The sequence below is a fragment of the Vicugna pacos genome, chromosome 25 (genome assembly GCF_048564905.1).
Source record: "Vicugna pacos chromosome 25, VicPac4, whole genome shotgun sequence".
NCBI lineage: Eukaryota > Metazoa > Chordata > Mammalia > Artiodactyla > Camelidae > Vicugna > Vicugna pacos.
The window spans coordinates 1,808,742-1,832,576 of record NC_133011.1 but is presented as its reverse complement, the minus strand read 5'-3'; the positions used below and the strand labels follow the sequence as shown (position 1 = coordinate 1,832,576).

General features: G+C 35.7%; 1 protein-coding gene across 1 annotated transcript in view; it reads right to left on the bottom strand.

The window, feature by feature from the left end:
* Positions 1 to 6,476: 6,476 nt before the first annotated feature.
* Positions 6,477 to 23,835, bottom strand: part of LOC116280047 (cytoplasmic dynein 2 light intermediate chain 1-like) — a 35,828-nt gene continuing 18,469 nt past the window's right edge. Inside the window, exons 8-16 of the mRNA XM_072949424.1 lie at positions 21,412 to 21,488; positions 20,740 to 20,810; positions 19,099 to 19,196; positions 18,584 to 18,676; positions 18,101 to 18,230; positions 17,083 to 17,274; positions 16,048 to 16,174; positions 10,272 to 10,413; positions 6,477 to 6,609 (exon numbers count right to left, since the gene is read on the bottom strand). Of these exons, the coding sequence (XP_072805525.1) occupies positions 18,222 to 18,230; positions 18,584 to 18,676; positions 19,099 to 19,196; positions 20,740 to 20,810; positions 21,412 to 21,488 (348 nt within the window). The 3' untranslated portion in view covers positions 6,477 to 6,609; positions 10,272 to 10,413; positions 16,048 to 16,174; positions 17,083 to 17,274; positions 18,101 to 18,221. The remainder of the gene's footprint in view (positions 6,610 to 10,271; positions 10,414 to 16,047; positions 16,175 to 17,082; positions 17,275 to 18,100; positions 18,231 to 18,583; positions 18,677 to 19,098; positions 19,197 to 20,739; positions 20,811 to 21,411; positions 21,489 to 23,835) is intronic.

Below are 23,835 nucleotides of genomic sequence, written 5' to 3'. Positions count from 1 at the left end.
TCCTTCCTGCTTTGAAATATATAAATCATGTTACAAGTACTCCATGTCAGTATTATAAATGAGTATGAATAAAGTATAATAGTGCCCAAGACAATTTATTCCCTCTGAAGAACATTTGTTTCTAAATCTCTTAAATATGGTTTCTGTTATTAAACTCTTATCATTGTTTTACATTAAATGAAGAAAATTAGAAAAGGCATGGAAAGTCTTCAGAGAGTGAAGTCATTCTTCTTTTTTCAAAAGTGAATCAATCAATCAATTTCAAACAGTCTCAAAAAAACTATGAAATAAGTTTGACTGTCTTCCCTTCTAAATCAGCTTTCAGCTGGCAGCTTAAAAGTGCCTTTGCCATGATACTAAAGCCCCGTGATTGTCTCATATATTTTATGTCCTGAATGCCAAATATCATTCAATTTCAGAAATATATTTGGCAGTCTTAAAGAGGAGAAATGATTACTTTTACCATTTACAGTAACCTTAAAACTCTCTCCGTTTTTTCCTTATTAAAAGTTCCAGTGTAAACTTCTTACAACAGAGGTATAACATTAAATAAAACAATTAATTAATCGATTAATTAAAAAAAATTAATCGATTAATTAAACAACTTCAGTTTTACTTTTCAAGATAACATACTTACTCTACACTTTTTTTTTTTGCTATGGTTAAATTCCACCTTTTCTGAAGAAGGAACAATATCTCAACTCCTTTAACAATATATCATTTGTTTCCACAGGCTTTTCAATTTTCTGACTGGCACCATTTTTCACAGCACAACCAGATATTTCTGGTAAGGTGGCCATCCCAGGAAACGTACATCCTTAGCAAGCTAAGAGTGACTCAAATACCCATTTGAATCCCTTTTGCTTTTTTAAGTAGTTAAAAACTTAGTCAATGTTTAATCATTCATCTGTTTTAATACAAATCAAGTATTATTTTTTAGCATTTTGTTATATTATTTAAAGTCATCTGTGGTTGCATTTTGCTATTATCTAAATATTTATATGTACTATTTGTTAAATATATTTTCTATCTGTAAAGTGTATATCCAATTGAATAGTTTCCCTAAAAAAACAGCAATATTTTTGTATAATCAATCTTTACCACACTGATTCAGTCTTTACATCCACAAACTTAAATATTCCACCTGTTTCCCCAAATCAACTATTGAATATTTTTTCTTAAACATACTTCATAAGTCTAGTTTTTAAATAATTTCTTATAATATCCTATAAACACTGGTTTTCCCTATATAAACTGCTGTAACTGTTGAGTATTCTTTCTAATAAATAACCATTGGATTAGAATATGATTTTCCTCAGACTTTGGCTCAAAATATAATAATCAACTAAATGTTTTTTACTTATTTTATTTCAAGTCAAATTAGACGTATTGAAGCAGTCTTTCCAAAGCAAATTTTCTAGCCTTAGAAATTCGGTTAAATATTATTTACAAATCATTTTTTTTTAAGTTTAGAACATTGATCAGAATATTTTATTACACAAGAAATATTTAAAGAAATCAATTGATGCATTTGATTAGTCATTAAGTAGAAAACAAGTGTAGCTATGCTAGATTAATAGCACTGAACTGCAAAATAAATAAAGCTCTAAAAATAAGATAATTTGGCATGAGTTGATAATAGCCCACTTCATTGATGAACATGAGTTTAAGATATATTTTAACACTTGGCCCCCATAAGAGAGACCAAGTTGAACCAAATTAAAAATTATAAATTTCACCAAGGCATCCTTCTCTTTGGGAGTGATTTTAGGTGACTTTATTTTTCACTCAGGATTTTCCTTATATCTACCTTTTACATCAGTAGTCTTAATGAGGAAATTCAGGGACAATGAGTTGTTCTGGGTCAGTTGTGGTCATTTAAAGTTTAGTTAATTCACCCAGAATGACACCACTGAGTTTCTGTCACCATTACTGAAGTTACAGAAAATGTGTATTAAAAGTAAGTAATTGACTTATTAGAATGTTGTGACATAAGACAAGCACATAATTTTTTAAACTGAAATTTATGTTTCCTGATTTCTATATTCACTGATCAAATGGAATGAGTAATTTTACTTTGCATGAAAATTTAATGAGATGATATCACACCATTTGGGTAAAATTGTGTCATTTAGCTTTGCACCTCATTTTAAGAGTTCCAATCATCAACATATTGTCAGAAGGAATTTTTGTGAGTTGAGACAAAACGCTTGCAAAAAGACATCCTAACTTTGTGAAGGACAGCTAGAAAGATTAAACAGAGTTAGGTCTCAGGTGACAACCAGGCTGAGGAAGTTTGGTTTTTGACAAAGAATTAGTGAAGAAAATTCCTTTCTCTCTTTTCATAACAGATGCAAGAATAATTAGAAACTGACCCAGATATGTTCATAGTAAACTTATTAAAAATATAATGGCAGCAGCCAGCAAAAAAACTGTCAAATTTATTCTTTCAATATGTACAACATTCTTATAGCAGCCACCCATCTGCCAGCAATTTTGATTCCCTTTTCTGCTCAATCCCTGATTTAGGCCAGAAGAAATTATGAGGAGCTGGGGACAGGAGGTGGGAAATATACTTAATATATTTGAAACATATACAAATATGCTCAGATAGCTACAGCTCTCTCTTCTCTCTCCCTTTGACTCTCAGTCTAAGGAAACAGTCCCTCATGGTGACAGGGAGACAGTATCAGCAAATCTAAACTTTGAGTGACTTTTGTTCATTAGAGCTTCTCTAATCATTTTCAGCTAGTAAATTTATTTTTGTGCTCAAAATAAATCTTGAAATTTCTGTATATTTATTTCCCATTGCTGCTGTAATAAATTACTATAACCTTAGTAGTTTAAAACATTTATTATTTTATATTTCCGGAGATGAGACATCTGAAGTCCATCCTGCTGGGATCAAGTCAAGGTTTTAGGAGGGCTCTGAGGGGAGACTTGTTTTAGTGCCTTTCTGGCATCTTGTGGGTACCCACATCCCTTGGCCTGTGGACACTCCCTGCATCTTCAGAGAACATCACTCCAATCTCTGCCTGCCACCACATCACTTTCTGTGTCCCTGTCTCCTTCTGGGGCCCCCATATAAGGATTCATGTGATTAAATCAAGTGCATCTGGATAATCTAGGATACTCCCCTCCTATCAAGAACCTTGTCTTAACTGTATCTACAAAGTTTCTTTTTAATAAAAGATAACATTCATAGGTTCTTTGGATTAGAACTTGCACATATTTCGGGGTGCCATTGTTCAACCAACCATATGCTGGATTCCCAGAAACTGCTCAGGAAAGTGATGCCTTCAGTTTATGTGGTATGTACTTCTGATGCTGAGGATCACAGATATTATGGCCTTAACTCCTGTTCATGAGCATCTGGAGAGAAAGCCACTGTCTTGATTGAAAATACAACACAAATGAGATTCATGTCAATCACCACACTTTTAAAAATAGTTTCACCAGTGATTTCTTTTAAGTTTTTAAGAGGCAATTTGTAAATTGTAAAAATTTCTCCAAGAGTTATTTTTTTCCTATTCATTTTTCTGTTTCAGTATTAATGAAGACATATTGGCACTTTTACTTTCTCTGAGGCATTTCAAGTGTTTATATTTGTTTCTTACAAATATAAGCATTTCAACCATTCACAGAAATCACACTAATTTAGAGAAATTAAGCTGTCACTTCTTATACAGTTGTTTTAACTCACTTATCACTTGATATAAAAATTCTACTGAAAAAAAGCAAGAGAAATAATAAAATATATGCTTATAACTTCTTCCATTCTTGCTCTTATAATGGTATGATATAAAATCAAGTCAAATTTTAAGTGTGAGAGAAGTTTTTGTATGTATTCATGACTTACATCCCTCTTAAATTTCTCCCTATGACAAGACTAGGACTAACTGATTAATAATTAATCAGTAGGAAAAGTGTGGAATCACAAATTACTACTCATCACAGACCAATCAGTTTACACCTGCCTGTACAAGTGACAGTGACATAAGCACCAGTTCCTGAGTGTTTTTATTTTTGTCTTGGAACAGCTATTAAGACACCTATACATTTCCTGTACAAAAGCTATTGGGAAACAAAAGAAGCTGTGAGGTAACTTCAATTTCCCTTCATCTTTCTAAGCTGGGACTCTGTGTTGCTTTATTACTGCCTGCCGCCTAGCTACAAACTATACTTTTTTCTCCAGCTCAGAGAAATAGTCTATAATTTGATTAATTATTGCTTCTCCTTCATGTGTTCTTTTTACTCTTTCTAGAGCTGCTATCATTCACATGTTAGACCAGCTCAATCTATTCTTCCAGATACTCAGCTTTCTTCATCATGTCATTGCCTAATTTATCCACTAAATTCTTCAACAAATAACTCTTGAGCTCCTACTGCGGGTAGTTATTCTTCCGGGTAGGTGTATATTTTGATGAACAAATTCCTTTCCCTCATGTGGTTTATCTTTTAGTGGGAGATGACAGAAAATAAAAATCAGGTATATTTCAAGAGAAACATAAAGCAAATGAAAGTGGGCAGGAAGCTCTGGCAGTTGCTTTTCCCCTAAAGTTTGCCAAGGACAACTTCATGGGCAAATTACCACCAGTCCAGCAGAAATTTAGAGTAAGAGTCATGTATACAGCATAGAGGTCAAAGCAGATCCCGTCTCTTTATTTTTAACTCCATTTTAAAATAGTTCTTCCATTGAAACATTCTAGATTGCTGTAACTTGAGTCACTATTTCCCTTTGAATTTTTAAAATTAGCTTTTTAATTGAAAAGTATAGTTTGTAGCTGCAGTCTTGCTGTGTACACAAAATGTCTTTGTTCTCCTTTTGAACCTCTTTCCATATTTTAAGTATAGTTATCTAAGTTGTCCTCTCTTTTCTCCAGAGACTCCAATCCCTTCAAATTGTATCCATTTTCTTCTAACCCATTTTTATCCCTTCCATCCTTAAATTCAAAACTGAATTGATTCATTGTGGTAAAGGAGATGGAGAATACCTAAGTAGACTGATTCTGACCCACCTTCACTAGTGAAAGTGTACTGATAACATACCCACTCTCTTCTGTCGATTGTCCCAGTGTTCCTTATACTAACTTACAAATGCTTACCTAGCTGACAAAGTCAGAAAAGTCTGCAGAATTGCTTTGTTGAGAGAGGCTAAGACCCAACTCATTTTAGTCATACAAGGTTTCCACCGACCATTTTGGTCAAAGAAGGCAGTTGCTTTAAATATGAGAAGAGAAGTGAGAAACCCACTTCAGATCATTATTTTCCTAGACTATCCAATGGATAGTTATATTTTATACAAACTATTATTTTATAATCAACATGAAAATGTTGCAGAAACTTGAATCCTGTTAAGAGACCAAGTGACACTTGGAGGGTTGGAGTACTCAGGTTTCTTTCACCTGTGGGCCCAAAGGAGTTAACACTCCAAGCTCTGGACCCTGTTTGTAGGTTTACACAGGCTTTTATAGGGTTTTAGGTTTTGATTAACTTTGCACCATATGCAAATTAGGTGTTAGAAATGGACTAATCTGGAATGAGCTTTTGAGAACCAATGGAATTTTAGGGGTAAGTTTCATTTTCCTAGAAGCAAGCAGATTTACAGAAGCACAAAAGCGGAAAGGCAATGGCCCTGCCTTGGAGGTCTTGCTGGTCCCATTGTGGGTTTTTACCCTTCGAAAGTATTAGGAAACAGAAAATATTTTCAGGAGACTGGAGGGTAAGTGGGATATAAATGATTATGATGAATAGGTTAAAGGTATCATTTTCAGTGGTAAAAAGGGAGATAATATATGGAAAAGCAGAGAGGAATTACAAAGATACACAAAAAGAAAGAAAAGAAGATAATGGAAATAAAATATCTCAGTGGAAAAGCTAGGAGAAAAGAAAGAAAACAACTTTATCCTCTCCCCCTGTGTTTGTTTCTCAAAATGATTTCGTATAACTGCCTTAAAAGCATCTCCATTATTGGGCTGCATTTTGTCAGTTAGGCCAATACTTATTGGACAATTGGCTTTACTCTCTTTCTTGGACAGGGTTCCCCAAACTTTGTTAAATTACCAAAGGAATACATGCTACTCATTTTAAAGAGAAGTGTCAGGCTATGTGGGGACACAGCATTCAGCAGGGCAGAATAATGTCAGCAATCCCAGAGCAAAATGGCATCACTGGCATTGTGGTAAATACTTCAGTAATACAGAGATGCTGGCATTAGTTGCAGCTGTTTATTTTTTAAGTGTAGAGAACTCATAAAATAAAAGAAAATATCAGTGAATGTAAATATTTAATATATTTCAAATACAAGTTGTTAGAATAGACATTTTTTCAATATATCTAGGAAATCATAAATTTTATAAAATAAAACATTATATAATGCCATTGTAAGTGAATGGTAGAAAATTATTGAAGCAATGCATTAAATAATGAAGTAACCATAAACCATAGAACAAAACAAAGAAACTTGAAAATTAAATATTATTTGATTCTTTTAACAAGCTAGCTTCAATACAGTATGCATCAATGACAGTGTCCCTTTTGGATACTTAGTATATTCTTGCTTAAAAGTTTCCAGCTGCTGAAATAGTTCTTTGAAACTCAATACTATTCCTGGAAATTGAAAGGAGATAGTTGTAAATTAACTCAAAATTGTTTTCTCTGATTCTGTAATCTTGAAATACTCTTATCACTTGTTTGAGGACTTGGAGGAGGTTCTTGGTACATTTTGGGAGGAGCTGAACCATTCTACTATAAATAAGTTGTAATTTTTGTCTCAAATAGAGCATTGTGTTTACTTTTGTCATTTTTGGATTCATCATGTATAAATGAAGATCCTGATGCAGAGTTACTTGTATCAATTTCAACACTGTCATGTTCCATTTCTTAGAAAAAGCCTTTGACATAAGTAAAACCATTCTTAAAATAGAAGCTTTGCAATATTGCTGGATGCTCAGTCTGAGACTCTTATGGGCACAGACAAGTGTATAACAATATATCACTCATTTCATCAATTTAACTTTTTGGCATAAACTGGACAACTGAGTCACTATCCAGATCTCAAGACATGATGCATCATATTTCATAGGTTCTTCAAACCTTAAAATTAAGTTATCAGAACAAGCCTCTGGATTTTGGCCATTCAAATGAGCATGATATACTTCAATCCCAGGATACAGAAAGTCAGTATTAAAAATAATAAAACAGCCATTTCTCTGGCTTACTGTGTGTTTAGACTGTGGCACAGAAAATCATAAATGCATAAAATATAATGATAGACTGTGATAAGGGCTATAAAATTTAAAAAAAAATTAAGGATAGGTTAAAGCAGAGTAGTGGAAAAGAGCCATTTTAGGAATGTTTATTAAACTGAACAAGAAAGACATCTTTGAGGAGATGGTATTTGAGTAAAATCCTAAATGAAATGAACATTGAGCACCATAATTTCTGGTTAAAATGTGTCATAGATAGAAAGCCAACAAATACAAGGATTTGAAGCAGATGCTTAAGGTATTCAAGAAACTTCTTGTGGATCAAAGTGGCAGAAACTCAGTACTCAGAGGCACTGTAGTAGAAGGTAATGGTGGAGGGAAAGGCAGAGACAAAATACAGCCAGCATGATACGCATTTAAAGTACTTTAGATTTTATTTAAATGTTACAGGAACCCAATGAGGGAGAGTGGCAGGGGAGTAACATGATTTTAAAACAAATATGTTCTCTTGTGTACAAAAGAGATGATAAGGAAGAAAAAACATTTCAATTCTGCTTTATCTGTAGCTCTCACCATTCAAATGATGGCAATTCTGCCTTTTAATTGCTCAGCTAAAAACTATAGAATCATTAATTATACCCTTTTAAACTCAAACCAGTATGAGGGAATATCCTATCAAGTCCATCTTAAAAGTCCATCCATAATCTAGCCACTTCTTACACGTCCCCTCTCCCATCCTGCTTCGAATCGCTGTCTTCTCCTGCCCAGATCACTGCATTAGCTCTTAACTGAGCTCTTCGCATCTATCTGTCCTTCTCTACAGTTGTTCTCCAACACGGCAGCCAAAGCATCACTTTAAAGTATACGCAAAGTCAGTCACCCGTTTGCCAGCATTCACCTTAGGGTAAAAGCCAACGGCCTTAAAATGGCATTCGCGGTCAGCACCTGCTCCAGTTTCCTGCCCGTCCCCACTGCTTCCCCTTGTCTTCCCCTGACCTGCCACACCAGCCTCACGAGTAGGATCTGAATAGACCGGGGACTTGGCATTGGGTGCTCCCTCTGCTGTGAACACTCGAGATAGCGGAGTGTCCCTTCGCCTCACTCAAGCCACCGCCCAGACCCTCGCTCTCTCAATGAGACATTCACTCACCATCCTACGTACACTTGAATGGGGAGTCAAAGCAGGGAGGGAACGTGGGAGGCAGATGAGAAATTTTGGTAGTTTTAACAAGAGAGTCACTTTGTATAAATAAGTGAATAAATGTAAATAGTAAATAGAAAAAGTAAATAAATGAATAAAAGTGTTCGAACACATGATATATATTTATGGGGAACTTAAAAGATTTACTGATATACCAGAAGCAGGCTGAAAGACAAATGAAAGAAATGATGGATCAAATAAAGAACACTGGCAGAAAAGCAAGTTTAATCCTGGTATTACAAGTCAACCACAGGGGAGGGTATAGTTCAAGTGGTAGAGTGCATGCTTAACATACACAAAGTCCTGGGTTCAATCCTGAGCACCTCCTCTAAAAATAAATAAATAAACATAATTACCTCCCCTACCAGAAAAAAAAAAAGCAAAAATCAACCATTTCTTCATAATATATGAAGTTCGAGATGCCATATCAGGTTTGTATGGAAATGGACACCAGTTTACCTAGTTGGATGCAGAATTAAACTGGTTTGGTGTTTTCAGGTCAATAGAACATGAAACAAGGGAGATACGGAATTTGAAAATGAATATACAGGTATGCTGAGGGTGATGAGCAAGAGGAGAGGAAGTTCCATCAGATAACTAGAGGTACCTGTTGGTAGAGTATGTGATTGAGTGAGCTTGAAGTACATGGAGGATGATCAGAGAGTGGGAACATTTAAATCAAGGTGTTACAGGGCATGTAATTAAAGGTCATGATGAATGAAAAGGCATGACCATAGGAAATGGACCAAGATCAGGAGGAGGAGGGAAAAAATCATAAAATAATTGTTAAAGGATTTAAGCAACCAAGATGGGTGGATTTGCAAGATAGGTACTGATGTCATGAAGAATAATGACAAAAGTGTTAGAGAAAAGGTCACAAGCCTGGGGATGGACAGGAACTAAGAGGAGAGGAGATGCTTGAAAGGAGCCTTGGGAGAAAGAAACAGAGTTCGAGGGAGAATGGTCCACGGTACAGCCATTGATGAACATGGACAAGCTTTTGAGGGGGAAGAAGAAAATGGTGTAGATATGGCAACAAATGAATAGAGCCACCCAAGATGACTACAGGTCCTGAGGTTTCAGTCAGAAAAAGAAAGGAAAAAATGCAAAAAGAATGTGGCATTGGAAAATCTGCTGCTGACAAAATGACGTCCTGAGGGAACAGTGGAAAGGGTATTGGATATTGAAGTGTTGGAGGCTGTGCAGAGCAGACTGGGACTAAGATTCATTTGATCAGGTGTCCCCTGGAAGATGTAGAGGTTACATGGTGCTATTTCAAACCTTATGTACATAGCTCTGTACTAACTTTTGTCATGGCATTTTATTATTTATTATTTACAGAGAAATGAGTAGGTCCAGGACTAATGGAAGAAAAGATTATACACGTATTTTCAAAATGAACCACTAGGGGGCTAGGTGTCAGGGTGACCTCTACACCATTCCCCAGAGAATACAAAATCATATTCATGGTGGCAGAAGCTACTTGTGATGGGAAAATGTCAATGGTGTCCCAGATACTTTCAATTGTAACAGAGTTTCAAACCATAATCTGGAATATTAATATTGTACTTAAACTTTAACAAAATTTTTTTCTCAGTAAATTTCAGAATGATTTATTTGAAAGGGAAATTTAGACTTACACATACGGCTATTGATTTCAAGGAAAGAAAAATGTAGCCACTAAGCTTTTGAGATAATTAACCTCAAGAGATTGAGGTTTCCTGTCAGTTAAGAACTAGTGAGCCACCAAGGGGAAACATTCCATTATTAGCAAACTCCTCATCCAAAAGTGTGATTTTTTCCCCAAAATAAATGTAAAAATGTAACTTTATTATATGTTGAAAGGAAATCTGTCTACTTACACATTTCTGTGGTCCAACACTCTATTTCAAAGTCACGATGCATTCTTAATTAGGTTGATTTGTGACAGAAACTGAAAATGCTAACTCTCTCCAGGGCTGACATGGTGAGACATCACACAGACTAATGAAATGATGAAACTGACTTGAGGAAAAAAACATATGTTAATACATTGAATTGACACATAAGTTGGGCAAGCTATAATTGTGACTGTGAGTAGGAAACAAGAAAAAAAACCCAACAAAACAAAACAATAAGCTAAGAGAATAAAATAGAACATCATTATTCCAGGAAATATCTTTGAATTTGAGGGGAGAAAATAAAAGGTTCAGAAAGCAAAAATTCTGCTTTTTTTTTTAAAGCATAGTGCTTATTTTTCCAATATTGAGTTTCTGGCATATTTTACAAAGGTAACTCTCAGTAAATATTTGTTTAAATGATTGAGTTTCAGGCTGGAAGAAGAAAACAAACTGATGTAAGAAAAAGACACTGAGTAGTTTCATTAACATCGATTTCCTGATTTATGTTTCCTCATTTCATTCTAAATATTCAGATTGTGATCATCTTTATATATAGAAAATATTAGAGGCATTACATTCAGTAAATATTAAAATAGGCAGGTGTGTGTCTCTGTGCTCTGTGTGTGTGTGTGTGTGTGTGTGTGTGTGTCTGTGTGATGGCAGTACCAGCAGTGTCTCCAAGCCCTCATGTGGTCTAGTGGTCCAGGCCCTTCCCGCTCTGGTGCGCAGCCGAGAGCTCAGAATCTGCCTGACAGGTCATGATGCCCCTCTGGCCACTGCCCAGCGCTCCTCAGAGGGCTGACCTGGAGCCTCAGCACTGCCTCTGGAGGAGCTTCTGGGCTGTCTGTTGAGCTCTGTGAGCACCTGACCAGCCTGCACACCCCTGACTTAATGCCAATTCTCGCAACTGCCCCCCTCTGATCTATCTTCGAGGCCACCAGCCTGAACCTCTGATCACCATTCACCACAGGAACCTCCCAATCATGTTCCATCCTCCTCGAGCATCGCAATTATTTGAAGGTGGTACCTCCCCTGTCTCCTCCTGTGCTGTCCTTAACAGCTAACCCTCTTGGGTGTTTTCCTCACTCTAATTCTTCAGTGTTTGACAACTGGCCCATCACACCTTCCTCTGATACAATCCCAGTCTCACTTATTTATTTCAATATCTGTGGAGTTGACCCAGTTAGAACCCTAGTTTCTCAGAGGAGGAGACCATCTCAGCTCAAAGAAGTCAGTCTTCATCCTACCTCCAACCTACTCCCACTGCAGGGTTCTCCCATGCTCCCAAACCATCACACGTAATATTCCTACCATCATCTTAATGTCAAGGATCTCGTGCTCCATCAACAGCCTCATTCTCCTTTTTAGCTCACTCCTTCTTATGGTCTAAAGACAGCTCTTCAACCCCATAATCCATTGCCCCTACCAACTCTCAAATGTCTTTTAGTCTCTCCCTGTACCCTTACTTATTGAATTAGATTATGTGGCCCATTTCTATACTCACTGCTTGCATACGCCTGCAAATCCCCTGCCCCCTTCTCTCCATTACTGTAGCCTGATCAAGACTCAATTTTAGTTGAATTAAACACCCAAGCTGTTTCATGTGCACGTGAATAACTACCCATATCTGAGGAAACTGCACTGTATTGTAGACTGAACTCACTCTTAATCCATGATCACTAACTTCAAGGAGTCCATTATTGCTGCGTTATCAGTAATGCTCCATTTTCCTCCTACTCATGTGGATGATTTCACACCTTTTCTTTTCACATTACTTCTTATTTTGCTTGAGAAATAGAACAATCAGAAGACACTTTCCAAATGATTCAACCCCACATATTCAAAACACCGGTTTTGAATACATCAGTACAAATATCCTGCTTTGTCTCCATTGTAATTGTTGTAGTGTCCGCCATCCTGCCTAAGCCTGCTCCTTTGTTTGTGTGCCGCACCCCAGCCCATCTCTCCTCATTTAAAAATGGCCAATTTTGAACGTCCTTCAGCTGCCACTCCATTGCTCTATATTTCTACTACCCTTTATAGGAAAAGTCCATTTCTTTCCCTCCATTCACCTGTGAAATGGGTCTACCCAATATTTTCCCCACCATTCTCTCTGACTGCTCTTTTCAAGGGAGTCCTTATTTCCAATTGCAAAGATCAGTTCTCATTTCCTCTAACTATACCTAGCCACATTGTTTGAGATAATATAGCCCTGTCTTAATATTCTTAAAATATTTCCTATTTCCTGTGATGATTTTTATAGCCCTGACTCACTGACTGCCACTTCTTAGTTTTATTTTCCTGTCCTTTAATTTCCTCAAATAGAAGAGTGCCCAGGGTCTCATCTGTAGACCTCCCACTTCCCCGCCCAAGCTCCCTTCAAGGTAACCCATCCAGTTTCCTGCTTTAAATGCCAAGTCTTTGTTACTGTAATTCAAACACATATATGAAGCTGAGACCTTTGCTCTAAAATGGAAACTTACACACCTGAATGCCTCTCTCAGGGTTCCCACTTAGCTCTATTAGCTATTGCAGCCAACATGCCCAAACTGATTTCTTGATTTCTACCCTTCCCAACCATGGTTCTTTCTACACACATTTTCTCATTTTGGAGAAATATATTTCAACATTTCAATGGAGCAAAAAAGAAAGCTTAGCATTATCCTCGACTTCTTTTTATCTCTTGATTCACATCCAGCCCTACAGCAAAATATTGAATCTTCCCTTTAGAAATATATTCCAAATCTGGCCCTAAATTATCACCATCATGTGACTTCCTGGGGGCAGTGTCAGTCACCACGACCTCAAGGATGTATGTCATAGCACCTTCCTCACTGGTGTCCTTGTGTCTTCCCTTGGGCTCATACAACAATATACAGTCTAGGGAAAGGATGGAATGGTTCCTCAAAGCAGCACCTGCTGACTAGAATGGAAGTCTCTGAGGGTGGGGCATTCCACCTGTTACACTTGGCTTTTCTCTACTGCTGTAGAAGAGGGTTTCACTGTTATGAGAGACTCTTCAAGTATTCTTATGTTATTTTTTTCATTTTCTGCAATTACTGTAGCTCATAAACTCCATTTTATTTTCAAATTATTAGCACTCCAACTAACACATCCTGCAGTAGTTTCAGAGAATCACTGACTTTCTATTCCAATTGCCTGATGACTCCAAGACATCAATTATTCCTTTGCCTTTCCCACCAGGTTGCACATGTGCCCTCCTTGCTCCCTGTTTGTAGGCACAGGTGAAAATGAACTTCTGTCTAACACTGTGTTGCCTGTGGTAAGGAGATGCCAGTTGAATTCTTATGTCTAACGTCTTAGTGTCTTTCTCAAGCAAGCACTTTTATTTCCTCTCTCATCTAATCATAGGAATGCAAATCCAGTCCATCTGTGCAAGTACAGAAACTGATACCATCATTACCTTTCTATTTTCCCCTCTTCATCTTTACTTCTTCCCCAACTCTACACTCCCCCCCACCCCAGATTCAGAATAGAAGAGTAAACGCTTGGGTTGAGGTGTGTGGATATAGCAGGGGAGAAGATAAAGGAGGATCTTCCTCATTGGTGCTGTTTGAGTTTGGTGAAGCATCTCAAGAATTTGGTAGAAATACACATTTGCAGTCCTCACTGGGACATATTGAATTAGAAACTCTAGGGGCAAGGGACAAATATTTTTGTTTTAAACAGCTCTTCAGGAGAGTCTAACATAGCTAAACTCTGGTGCAGCTAGTGTGAGAATCACTTTTAGAAAAATATGCATTTTAAGATAACAATGCACAGATAATTTTTTTGCTAAATGCATTTAAATCAAACGGCTTTTATTTTTCTTATTTTCAGTGATTTTCTTAATTTCCTTTGAAAAAAGAAAAATAGTCTTTCAGACTACTTTTTGTCACTGTTTTAACTTCATGCTTTATTAGTTTACATTGATGACATAGCCGTCACTTCATCTGAGTCAAAGTTAGCGAATTTTTAACTATCCATGGTGAGTTGTGGGAGGGATGAGAATCTGGGTGCTGGAATACTGTTTTTGTGCTTCAGATTTCACCACATTCTTACTGATTTCTGAGCTTGAATTTTCACTCTTCATTTGAACTGGACTGTGTTATTTCTGACTTATTAAAGCAGTTTAGTTTTTACTCTCCTGTCACTTCCCTAATATTTCCTAATATCGCCTGTCAAGCTCTATTAACCAGTAGTCTAATTTAGCCAAAGGATGAGACAATGTTTTTAATTATGTAGATTCAAATGAGCACAATGTATGTTGTGCTTAATGTAAATTCTTAAAGAACATGGGCAATTTCAACAATTAGAACACATATGTACTGGCTCATATTAATTTCATGAGTTGTTCCTTAATTTCAAAGTTGTTACAACTTGTTACTTATTTGATGTATTTATCCTAGAGAAACCTAACTTTTATCCTTATAACATTCATCCTATCAAAAATATGCTTTATAAAGCATTCAAGATCAAATTCTGTAATTTTAAGTTTATTAATGATATAAAAATAAACTGAGGCATGACAGTAATACCTCTAGCTATCTCACTTTCCCTTTGATGATAAAATTTAAAACAAAGCCTTCTAGACAACCAGAATCATGATAATAAGGGCCAATAAAATTATCATATTTGACAAAGAATGAATTTTACATATAAAGGTACATTTACCTCATTTATATAATACTATCCATATTTTTAAAAGTACATTATTTTTGTAAGTAGATTCACAAATATACTAGCACTATAAGGCTTAGAACCAGAAATTATAATTAAAAAGTCAACATCTTTAAAAGGATGCATTTATTGGTAAGTGAATATAAGATTGCATGCACTCACTAATTTCTAAGGTACTGAAATGATGAGGTTTCTCTTCATTCTCTTTTGAAAATGTCAAATTTTAAAGACTGATTTTATTTTTTTTGTAAACGTGTGTTTAGATTCCTTTGAAATTGCTCAAAGTACTGTCTACTGTACATCTGTGATGTACATGAAAGCTTCTTTTCAGTGTGTTTTAAGGCTTCCCTGTACCAGAGCTTTTAATTTTCTCTTTTTATGAATATTCTAAAATTTTGAGGCTGTTTACTGCCCTTCATTAATGCCCAACAGAACTTACTTTAAGCAACTGGATAAAAGTCAAGCAAGTGTGAAGAGTACAAATTGTACTTCTTAACAATGTGAGAAAGTATCTACAAAGCTATTTAAAATGGTCTAAAATTACAGGCCCAGGTAACTAGGTCACTTCTGTCATTTAAAAGTGGGTAATTTTTAGCAAGTTTTTATTTAAATAAGGCACTGCTTCCTAAAACTTTGCCTAAAGATCCTAAATGAAAACTACCAGCTGAGATCTGTGAGTTGCAGAAAGAGATAATTGCTCTATACTTTCAAAATATAATATTAATGTTGTATGTGTGCAGTAGAAATAATACAGTGGATACTTACATCACCTCTTCTTTCTAAATCTTCAAATATTATTTAGTTATCCTACCGATTTCCATTATAAAGCAAAATATATGTTTTATAACTATGTTCAAATTCTGTCTGAGAATTTCTCAAGTATTTATTTAAAACCAATACCACAATGTTTAAATATCCCATAAAAACACATTCACATTTTTCTACTTTAACTGGAAATAACATATTGTAAGCCATTAAATAAAATTTAAGCTTGAAACAGAACATTGTTTTATTTCTGCCCACATGGCTTTAAAATTCATACATTTTTGTTTAGAAATAGGAAATTAAGTAATCCTACCTGCAATGATCATCTTTGTCATATTTTATACTTGTGGCATCGGTCTTGCAAGGAAATGACTCGTGTGGTGTTTGAAGTCACTTACAAAGCTTGCCTGTCAATATTGGTGAACACGTGCATATGACATCTTAGAAAAGATTAAAAGGTAATTTTTTACAAAAATGTTCAGGTATTTCAAATATAATGAATGGATTCTTACATGGGGAGGGGAGAAAACTATTTACATGAGCAGGTAGTAGAATTTCTCAGTGTAACAATGTGGAAGGTTCTATTTTCCCAAATATCCCACAACATTTCCCATGTCACAACCTGTTCCTACTACGGTATTTCAACACTCCCCTAAGTGAGAGTTGAGAACCACACTTCCCTCCTTGATTGGAAGCAAGTTGTGACTCTGGGAAAAAGCTGTGACTTTCAAGGCTAAGTTTAAAAGACCTCTGATTGTCTTGGGAGGTTCGCTATCGGAACCAGCCACCATGCTGTGAGGAAGACCAAACCACATGGAGAAGTTATATTTAGGGTTCCGGCCAATAGTTGGACCTGGTTGACTGCCAGCATCAACCACCAGACATGTAAGGAATTCATTAAAATATGAATATGAATTCTTATTATAAATTCAAGTATCAATCTTATTAAAAGGAAAGATATTCATTTGTAGGAATTATTAAGTGATTTCCTAGTCTTACTTCTTTGACTATTAAATTTAAAAGTTAAAATGTAACAGTAAATAATGAAATAATAAAGAAAAATTATTTTAAATAACTAAAAATGAAAATTTAGATGATTACATTGTTCACATGGGAGAATTCTGGCAGAAGAACAAAAAAATGAAATTGAAGAGTGTTTTTGAATTTATGATTTCTATTTAAAATACAAAAAATGAAAATAAACAAGTTAAGTATCTTTTCTGATTTTTCTGAATTAAAAAATTATAATATGTTAGTTAGAATTTTAATTACTTGTATTTTTCAGACAGGTTGGTAATGGTAAAAAATAATTTCAAATAGCTCCCTTGTATAATAGATTCACATTTACCTTTGGAATAGGAGTGCAGTCAGTATCACTCTGACATGGTATCGGTGAACATTCATTAACATCAGTTTCACAATTTTGACTGAGAAAGCCTTCTGGGCATTCCCCAGTGCAAGCAGAGCTCTCATTTTGACTAATTCCTCCTTTCCAACAAGACTAAGAAACAGTGTTCCATTGACTTCTCACAGAATGGGCCTTAAAAGATGATACACACAGAGAAAATAAATATGATCATAGGCGTGTAGCCAACTTAGTACAGAAAAAGGCTCTAGAGTTCATGAAATTTTTTCTAACACATTTATCATGGTGTAATTTACATATCATAGAACTCGCCCATTGCAAATCTAGAATCCAATAATTTTTGCAAATGGAGCTATTGGGCCCTCAGCACCAGTGTTAGCACATCTCCATTACCAAAGAAGAGCTCTTATATTGTCCCTTCTTGTCCCTGGCTGCACCTCCATGTGACCATTCATCTTTCTGTCTCTAGAGATTGCTGTTTCTGGGCATTTCATACAAATAGAATGATAACAACATACTATCTTTTGTGATTGGCTTCTTTTCCTTAGAATAAAGTTTTTGAGGATTTTTCATATTGTATCACTACCTTGTTACTCTTTACTGCCAAACTAATAATCCTACAACACGCCTTTCCCTTTGCTACAGCTAAAAGCCCTCTCATGACATGTTTTTCAAAAGTCTTCTGGACTATATTCAAATAAAACATTTTGTTAATTCATTATAGGGCCCCTGAAGATGAAAGGCTAGTGCTGAGAAAAAGACCCTGGTCACTGCCGTGGTGGTTGGTTGCATTCAGGTTACACCTGCAACAGTGTGACTGGCCAGGTGACACAGCTCTGTAAATCCCACCTGAGAGGTGATGAGGGCACTCAACTTACGGCGCTTACTGGTGTAAGGTCACAGGCTGCATGCACAGAGTCTGTTTTCCTCAAACCAAGAGGAGATCTTGGAAAATCTAAATACTGGATCACGATGAATTTACCACCTTTTGCATTCTTACTTGTGTATCACAAACGGTGCTACCTGGGCATATATGGAATGCAGTCTCCACTTTTAACCACTTTCCTGAGAGATCCCGGGTTTTGTCAGCTGTGTTTGAGTGCTTTCAGACTGGGTCATCCTTAATTTTTCTGATACAAGAAAAGTATAGATACATCTAAATGTCCTAATTTTAAAAAACCTTTTAAGTAATCCCACAAACAAAAGGATATTATGGAAGTGTCTCCCCAGCAGTGAGGTAAAACTCATTACCCATCTTTAACATAAACTGGAAAATCCAAAATGGATATGTAAACATTAAGTCATCTCTGGATGACAGAATGATAGGTGATTTTTTAGTTCCTTCTTTCACTTAAATAGTACAAGAGATGTACTATTTAAGTGAAAAACTTAAGGAAACAAATTGAGAAAAATTTATGGAATTCTAAGGATATTTCTGTGATAAAACTCAAGATGAAATAAAAGAAATGGTTTAGGGTAATACCTGATCCTTGTGAATTCTCATTTCATCAACTTCACTTTCAGCGTACTGAGGGTCTTTTGCAGGGTCCTTGACGTCTTTTAGTGTGTTGGTACTCTGAAATCACAATTCTTCAAATCACTTTATGCCCATAAGCCAAAAAATGACTGTTACCAACCTCACTAGTCAACTTCCTGTTCCTCAGCCGGCCAGCAAGGGCTGATCTTTGGATCTTTCATCATCACCAGTGAGGGCCATCTCAAACTCCACCATGTCCTCCTTCCTCCCTCTGCTTTCAGATGTTGTCTCTCCCTTTTGGAGCCAGAAAGCTCCATTTGAAAGCAGAGTGAGAACTGTGTCTTACTCATTTTTTAAGCCCCACAGTGCGTCATATGCAATTGATTTTTAGCAAATGTTTAATTGACTTTTGAGCATGTGAATAGAAAACAAAGTCACCATAATAGTCCCACTGGGATATTTCCCAATAACTACTGAGTAGTGCTGAAAATTCTTGCTTTAAAAGAATTAGAAAAATATACCTTTGGTGGAAAGAGCTTTCCATACACTTTCTTCCACAATTCCATTGGTGAATGGGCATGAAGCTTTCCAATGTCATTATCAGGAACAGGAGGAGATCCTAAAATTGAAAGTTTTACTCCAAATGGCTGCATTGATAAAACATTACAAACTCTACCAATAAAACAAATGATACCTACAAAAATATAAATCTTAGATCACTCATTTCTCCTCTCCCTAATATATTTTGTCACTATTAAAATTTATCTAACCCAGTGTAGCAAGGCCCAGGGGGAAATTCTAGTACCAAAGAGGAGACAGAGTAATGAGTAATCTGTAATTCTCCTTCCTCACACTTAAACTGCTGCTCAGCAAAAATACAAAGTTTGATATTCTCATGTATTCATGAATTTGAAAGGAAACATATTCTTCTGTGCTGCTGAGTGCAAACTGGGACAGCTAATTTGGAGGATAATATGGCATTACTAAATATAATGGAAAATACTAGAAGATCATATTAAGTATCTTTCCATGGGCTTATTTGCCCTTTGTATATATTTTTTAGTGAAATGTCTGCCCATGTCTTTTGCATATTTTCTAATTGGATTTTTTTAAACTGTTAAGTTCCATATACTAGTCCTTTGTCAAATATATAGTTTGAAAATACTTTCTCCCAGATTATAGCATCTTTTTATCCTTTTCACATGGGCTTTTAAGAGCAAAAGTTTTTCATTTTGATGAGGTCCAAGCTCCGTGATTTTTAAAATTCAATCATTTTCAACCTTTTTTTTTGATCTCCAACTACTTACATGGGCAAAAGATTTCCATCAGCACTACCTATCAGTACATACAGTGATTCTTACTGCTAATAAAATTAAGTTGGTACTAATAATAATTATAAAACTCAGTCTTTATAACTATTCATTAACAACTCTATTCTTTTCATTCCAATTCAGTCTATAATCTCATGACAAAGATCTCCACATTTGAAGTCAAGTCAACTTTAGCTTGTAAGAGTAGTGAGGGATGGGAAATAAAAACGAAAACTACTATCAGTATGTTAAAACCAAACTATGCCAACCCCGGAGTATAAAGAGTTGCTAGGCCTGAAAATCTCCACAATGAAAACAGCTTCTATGGGAAGGTAAGGAGCTTTACTATATAAACTTAAAATTCCTTTTGCTTCATGAGCCTAGGGCATCTGTAAGTTTAGGAAGCACATCCCATTAGCTGAGGCAAGCTCTTCTCATACTGCAAAGTTAAGGCATAGCTAGTTAATACAACTGTGTTCTTTTTGGTTTATTCCATCATTTGAATTTCTTACATTTTTCATCATTGCCCATAATATATAGCTTTAAATTTCTTGACCACCCTATGCTTCTGGTTTTCTTTTAAACTCAAGGAGCTAAAATTTAAAAGTACCTGGAAATCAGTGGGGGAAAGAAAATATATGTACATTTTTCATCTTACATCTCTTCCATCACAAATACGTCAATGTGGTGCATTTTGCATGAATACTGTGTATACAAGTAAATATATAAGAAACAGCAGCAATGGTAATGAAACCAGAAATGGTGGTATGTTGGAGATGAAGCGAACAGGGAGTAGGATAAAATCAATAGGCAATTAGAAAAAGACTGAACAAGCTTAATAAGTTCACCAACCTATATGACTTAAAGAATCCAATCCTGCTGTGATAAACAGTGGCTTATTCTGATCCACACATATTGATTTGCTACATGGATAAGAAGAAAAAGGAATCTAATTTAGTCTAGCAATCGAGTATCTTGTCACTCTCTACTGTAAATACAAGAACCAAGTTTTATGTCTAGCTACTGGTGAGAGCACTGCCCCAAATGAGCGAGTGAACATTAATGTAAGTGATTTCAAAAATTAAAGTACAGCATTAGTAAAGGTTTCACAGGAGAAAAAGTGACAGACCCAAATGACCTTAAATCAAACCCCCCAAAAGTAGCAGGATTAAGAAAAATACATACGAAAATTAGAAATTCCATTTCTAATCAATGTAAGAAAGTGATGATAAAGAGGGGAAGCTGCTAAAATGAAAGAAAAGTAAGAGAAATCGGGGAAACAAGTATAGCAGTATCATTATTTTATTCTAGTCTAAGTACTTTTAACATTTTAGTTGTACAACTTGAGAAATATTTAAACAATGTAAGAAGCAAGAGATAGTATGAAATTATTTCTCTAAGACCAGCAATCTGGGGTACTTTCCTGGTCAAGAAACAAAAGCCTGGCGAGAACAATAACCAGATGAGAATACTGGCCAAAAAAATAATAAAATAAAAAGATATTTTAAAATACTTTAACAGTACCTTTTGTCAATGCCAAATGCCAACTGGTTAATAACTCCACATATTTTTAGTAATAGAGCTTCTGATTTACAGGTAAACTAAAAAGAAAAAAAATCAGGAGAATAAATTATTTGCTCTGCTTTCAAATCAGTGAAACAGGTATAATAAATACGGCTCTGAACAAGTACAGATTGCAGAGAGAATTACTATTTATTTGCCCAGCAAATACTTGTGTTTGAATAGGTACAACAAAACCTGAATAAAGGAAAAGAAAGAAATTTTGATAAATTTGTTTTAACTCACTCTTCAAACTTTATGAGTACATGATATTGAATGGATCTGTGTTTATGCAGTAATCATTTCAGCTACTCCCACATATGGATCCTCATCATTGCCAAAATGCAGTCTGGTTGGTTAAAAAATAGGTGGTATGCTTCATAAATAAATTTTCCATTCAAGGGCATACTGCTGCCTTCAAAGCAGTTAATGTGGAACTTGCAGACTGACTAGTCCAACAATACTGATACTCACTAAAACAATCTTTAAACTTTTCTTCTTGCCTTTGGAACCTGCAAAATAAGCTACTGAATATCCCCAGTGGTGGTTTGTAACTAGGGAGACCATACCAGAACGTTTTAGAGAATGCAACAGGGTGGGTACTAATTATTAAGCTGAGAAATCAGGTGAAAACCGAGACATTGTGGTTACCCTCCAAATCTTTTAAGGCTACATTTGTTTTCTGGAAATACGAAAAGTCATTCAACCAAATCAGAATGACTAAGATATATCAAAATTGGAAAAACAATCTTGAACCAAAATAAAATTAATTACAAGGCAAAGAGATCAATTTTCAGGATAAGATTCATTCTAGATTAAGAATAAGCTCCCAGGGGAAGTATTCCAAGGAGGACATTCATGTGAATATATAAGATATGATATATTTATTTTTAAAAATTGAAACAATTTTAATGCTTATAGTGAGACAATTTTTGTTCTGTTTTGTTTTTGTTGGGGAGAGGTAATTAGGTTTGTTTGTTTATTTATCTATTTATTTAATGGAGGTACTGGGGACTGAACCCAAGACCTCGTGCAGGCTAAGCTATAACTGAGCTATAACATCCCCCCAAGGTAATTTTTTAACAGGAAAACTTTAACTGAATTTTACAAACACAACTTACTATTATTATTATATTATGTATTATTTCCTATTAAGGTGAGGGAAAAAACCTAACCACAAATATATTTCATAGGACTGTAGGACTGGGAGGACATGAGAAGTCTCTAATTCGACCTTACCCAGCTGCTGCATCAGTCGTCTTGAAAACATCCTCCACCAATAACTGCAGAGCTTCTGCTCATAAACTCAGGGCCTGGGAACTCGTTATCTCCAAAAGCAACTCACTCCACTTTCAGATAATGGTAGTATTAGAAATTTATTTCTTAAATTTGAGCTAAACTCTATTGATTCCTTGTTCTCGACTCAGAGAGCAAGGAATGCATTTCTTCCCTTTTCCATTGAACAGTCCTTCAAATATTTTAAAAATGTTCATTGCATTCTAGATGCCAGACTATAATTTTATACTCTTCCTCATGTATCATAATTTTAAGTCCTATACCATCCTGGTGGCTCTCCACCAAATCTGGTCCTACTTATCAATGTTTTTCTATTTTTGGTTTATTAACTTGATTAGGTTGCTCATACTACTGAATCAGTATTCTTGACTAAATGATTAAGGATCCACTACAGTGTTGGAAAAAACTGCTGAGTATCACTGAATCTCTCTCCTTGGGACGGGCTGGAGGGTAAGAGCAGAGGTGAAACTGAAAGATGGGGCTGTGAGAACTTCGGCTGCTCTCTTCATGGTTTGGGGAGCTAGAAAAGCTTTATGGTTCTCTTGGTAGCTCAGAAGTGCTCTTAGGTATAGCGCCAACCTCTCATCCATCTGGCTTACTGATGCTGAGATGAAGGATTCTCAAATCCCTGCCCTGGTCCCCAATCTTCTAGGGTCTTCTGAGCCATGGTTAACGGCAGGCCTGCTGTGGCCTGGGTTGACCTGACTTCTTTCAAATTTGTACCCGTAAGACCAGATTAGGCCCTGACTGATCATCAAATGCGATCTGTTTCTAAAGAAAGATAGGGCATTCCCTCAGTTAATTAACAAGAAGTAAATGTGGGGCCTTATCTAGTGGCCAAAATCAGAAACTACAAGGTCCACAGTCTTTGCTCCTGTCCCCTGGATGAGTCATTTACTTTAAATTCCCCTTATCTTTTCAAAATAATAAAGAATATTTCCAAAGTACTCTGTCAACTTAATACATAAGCAGATACAGTACAAACGTAAGAGGGGATGATTTTTAAGAAAATACATCATAAAATGTATTTGGAGTATTCTGAAAAGTATAACAAATTTTAAATATAGATCGTATTTATTACTTTTAGTTCTA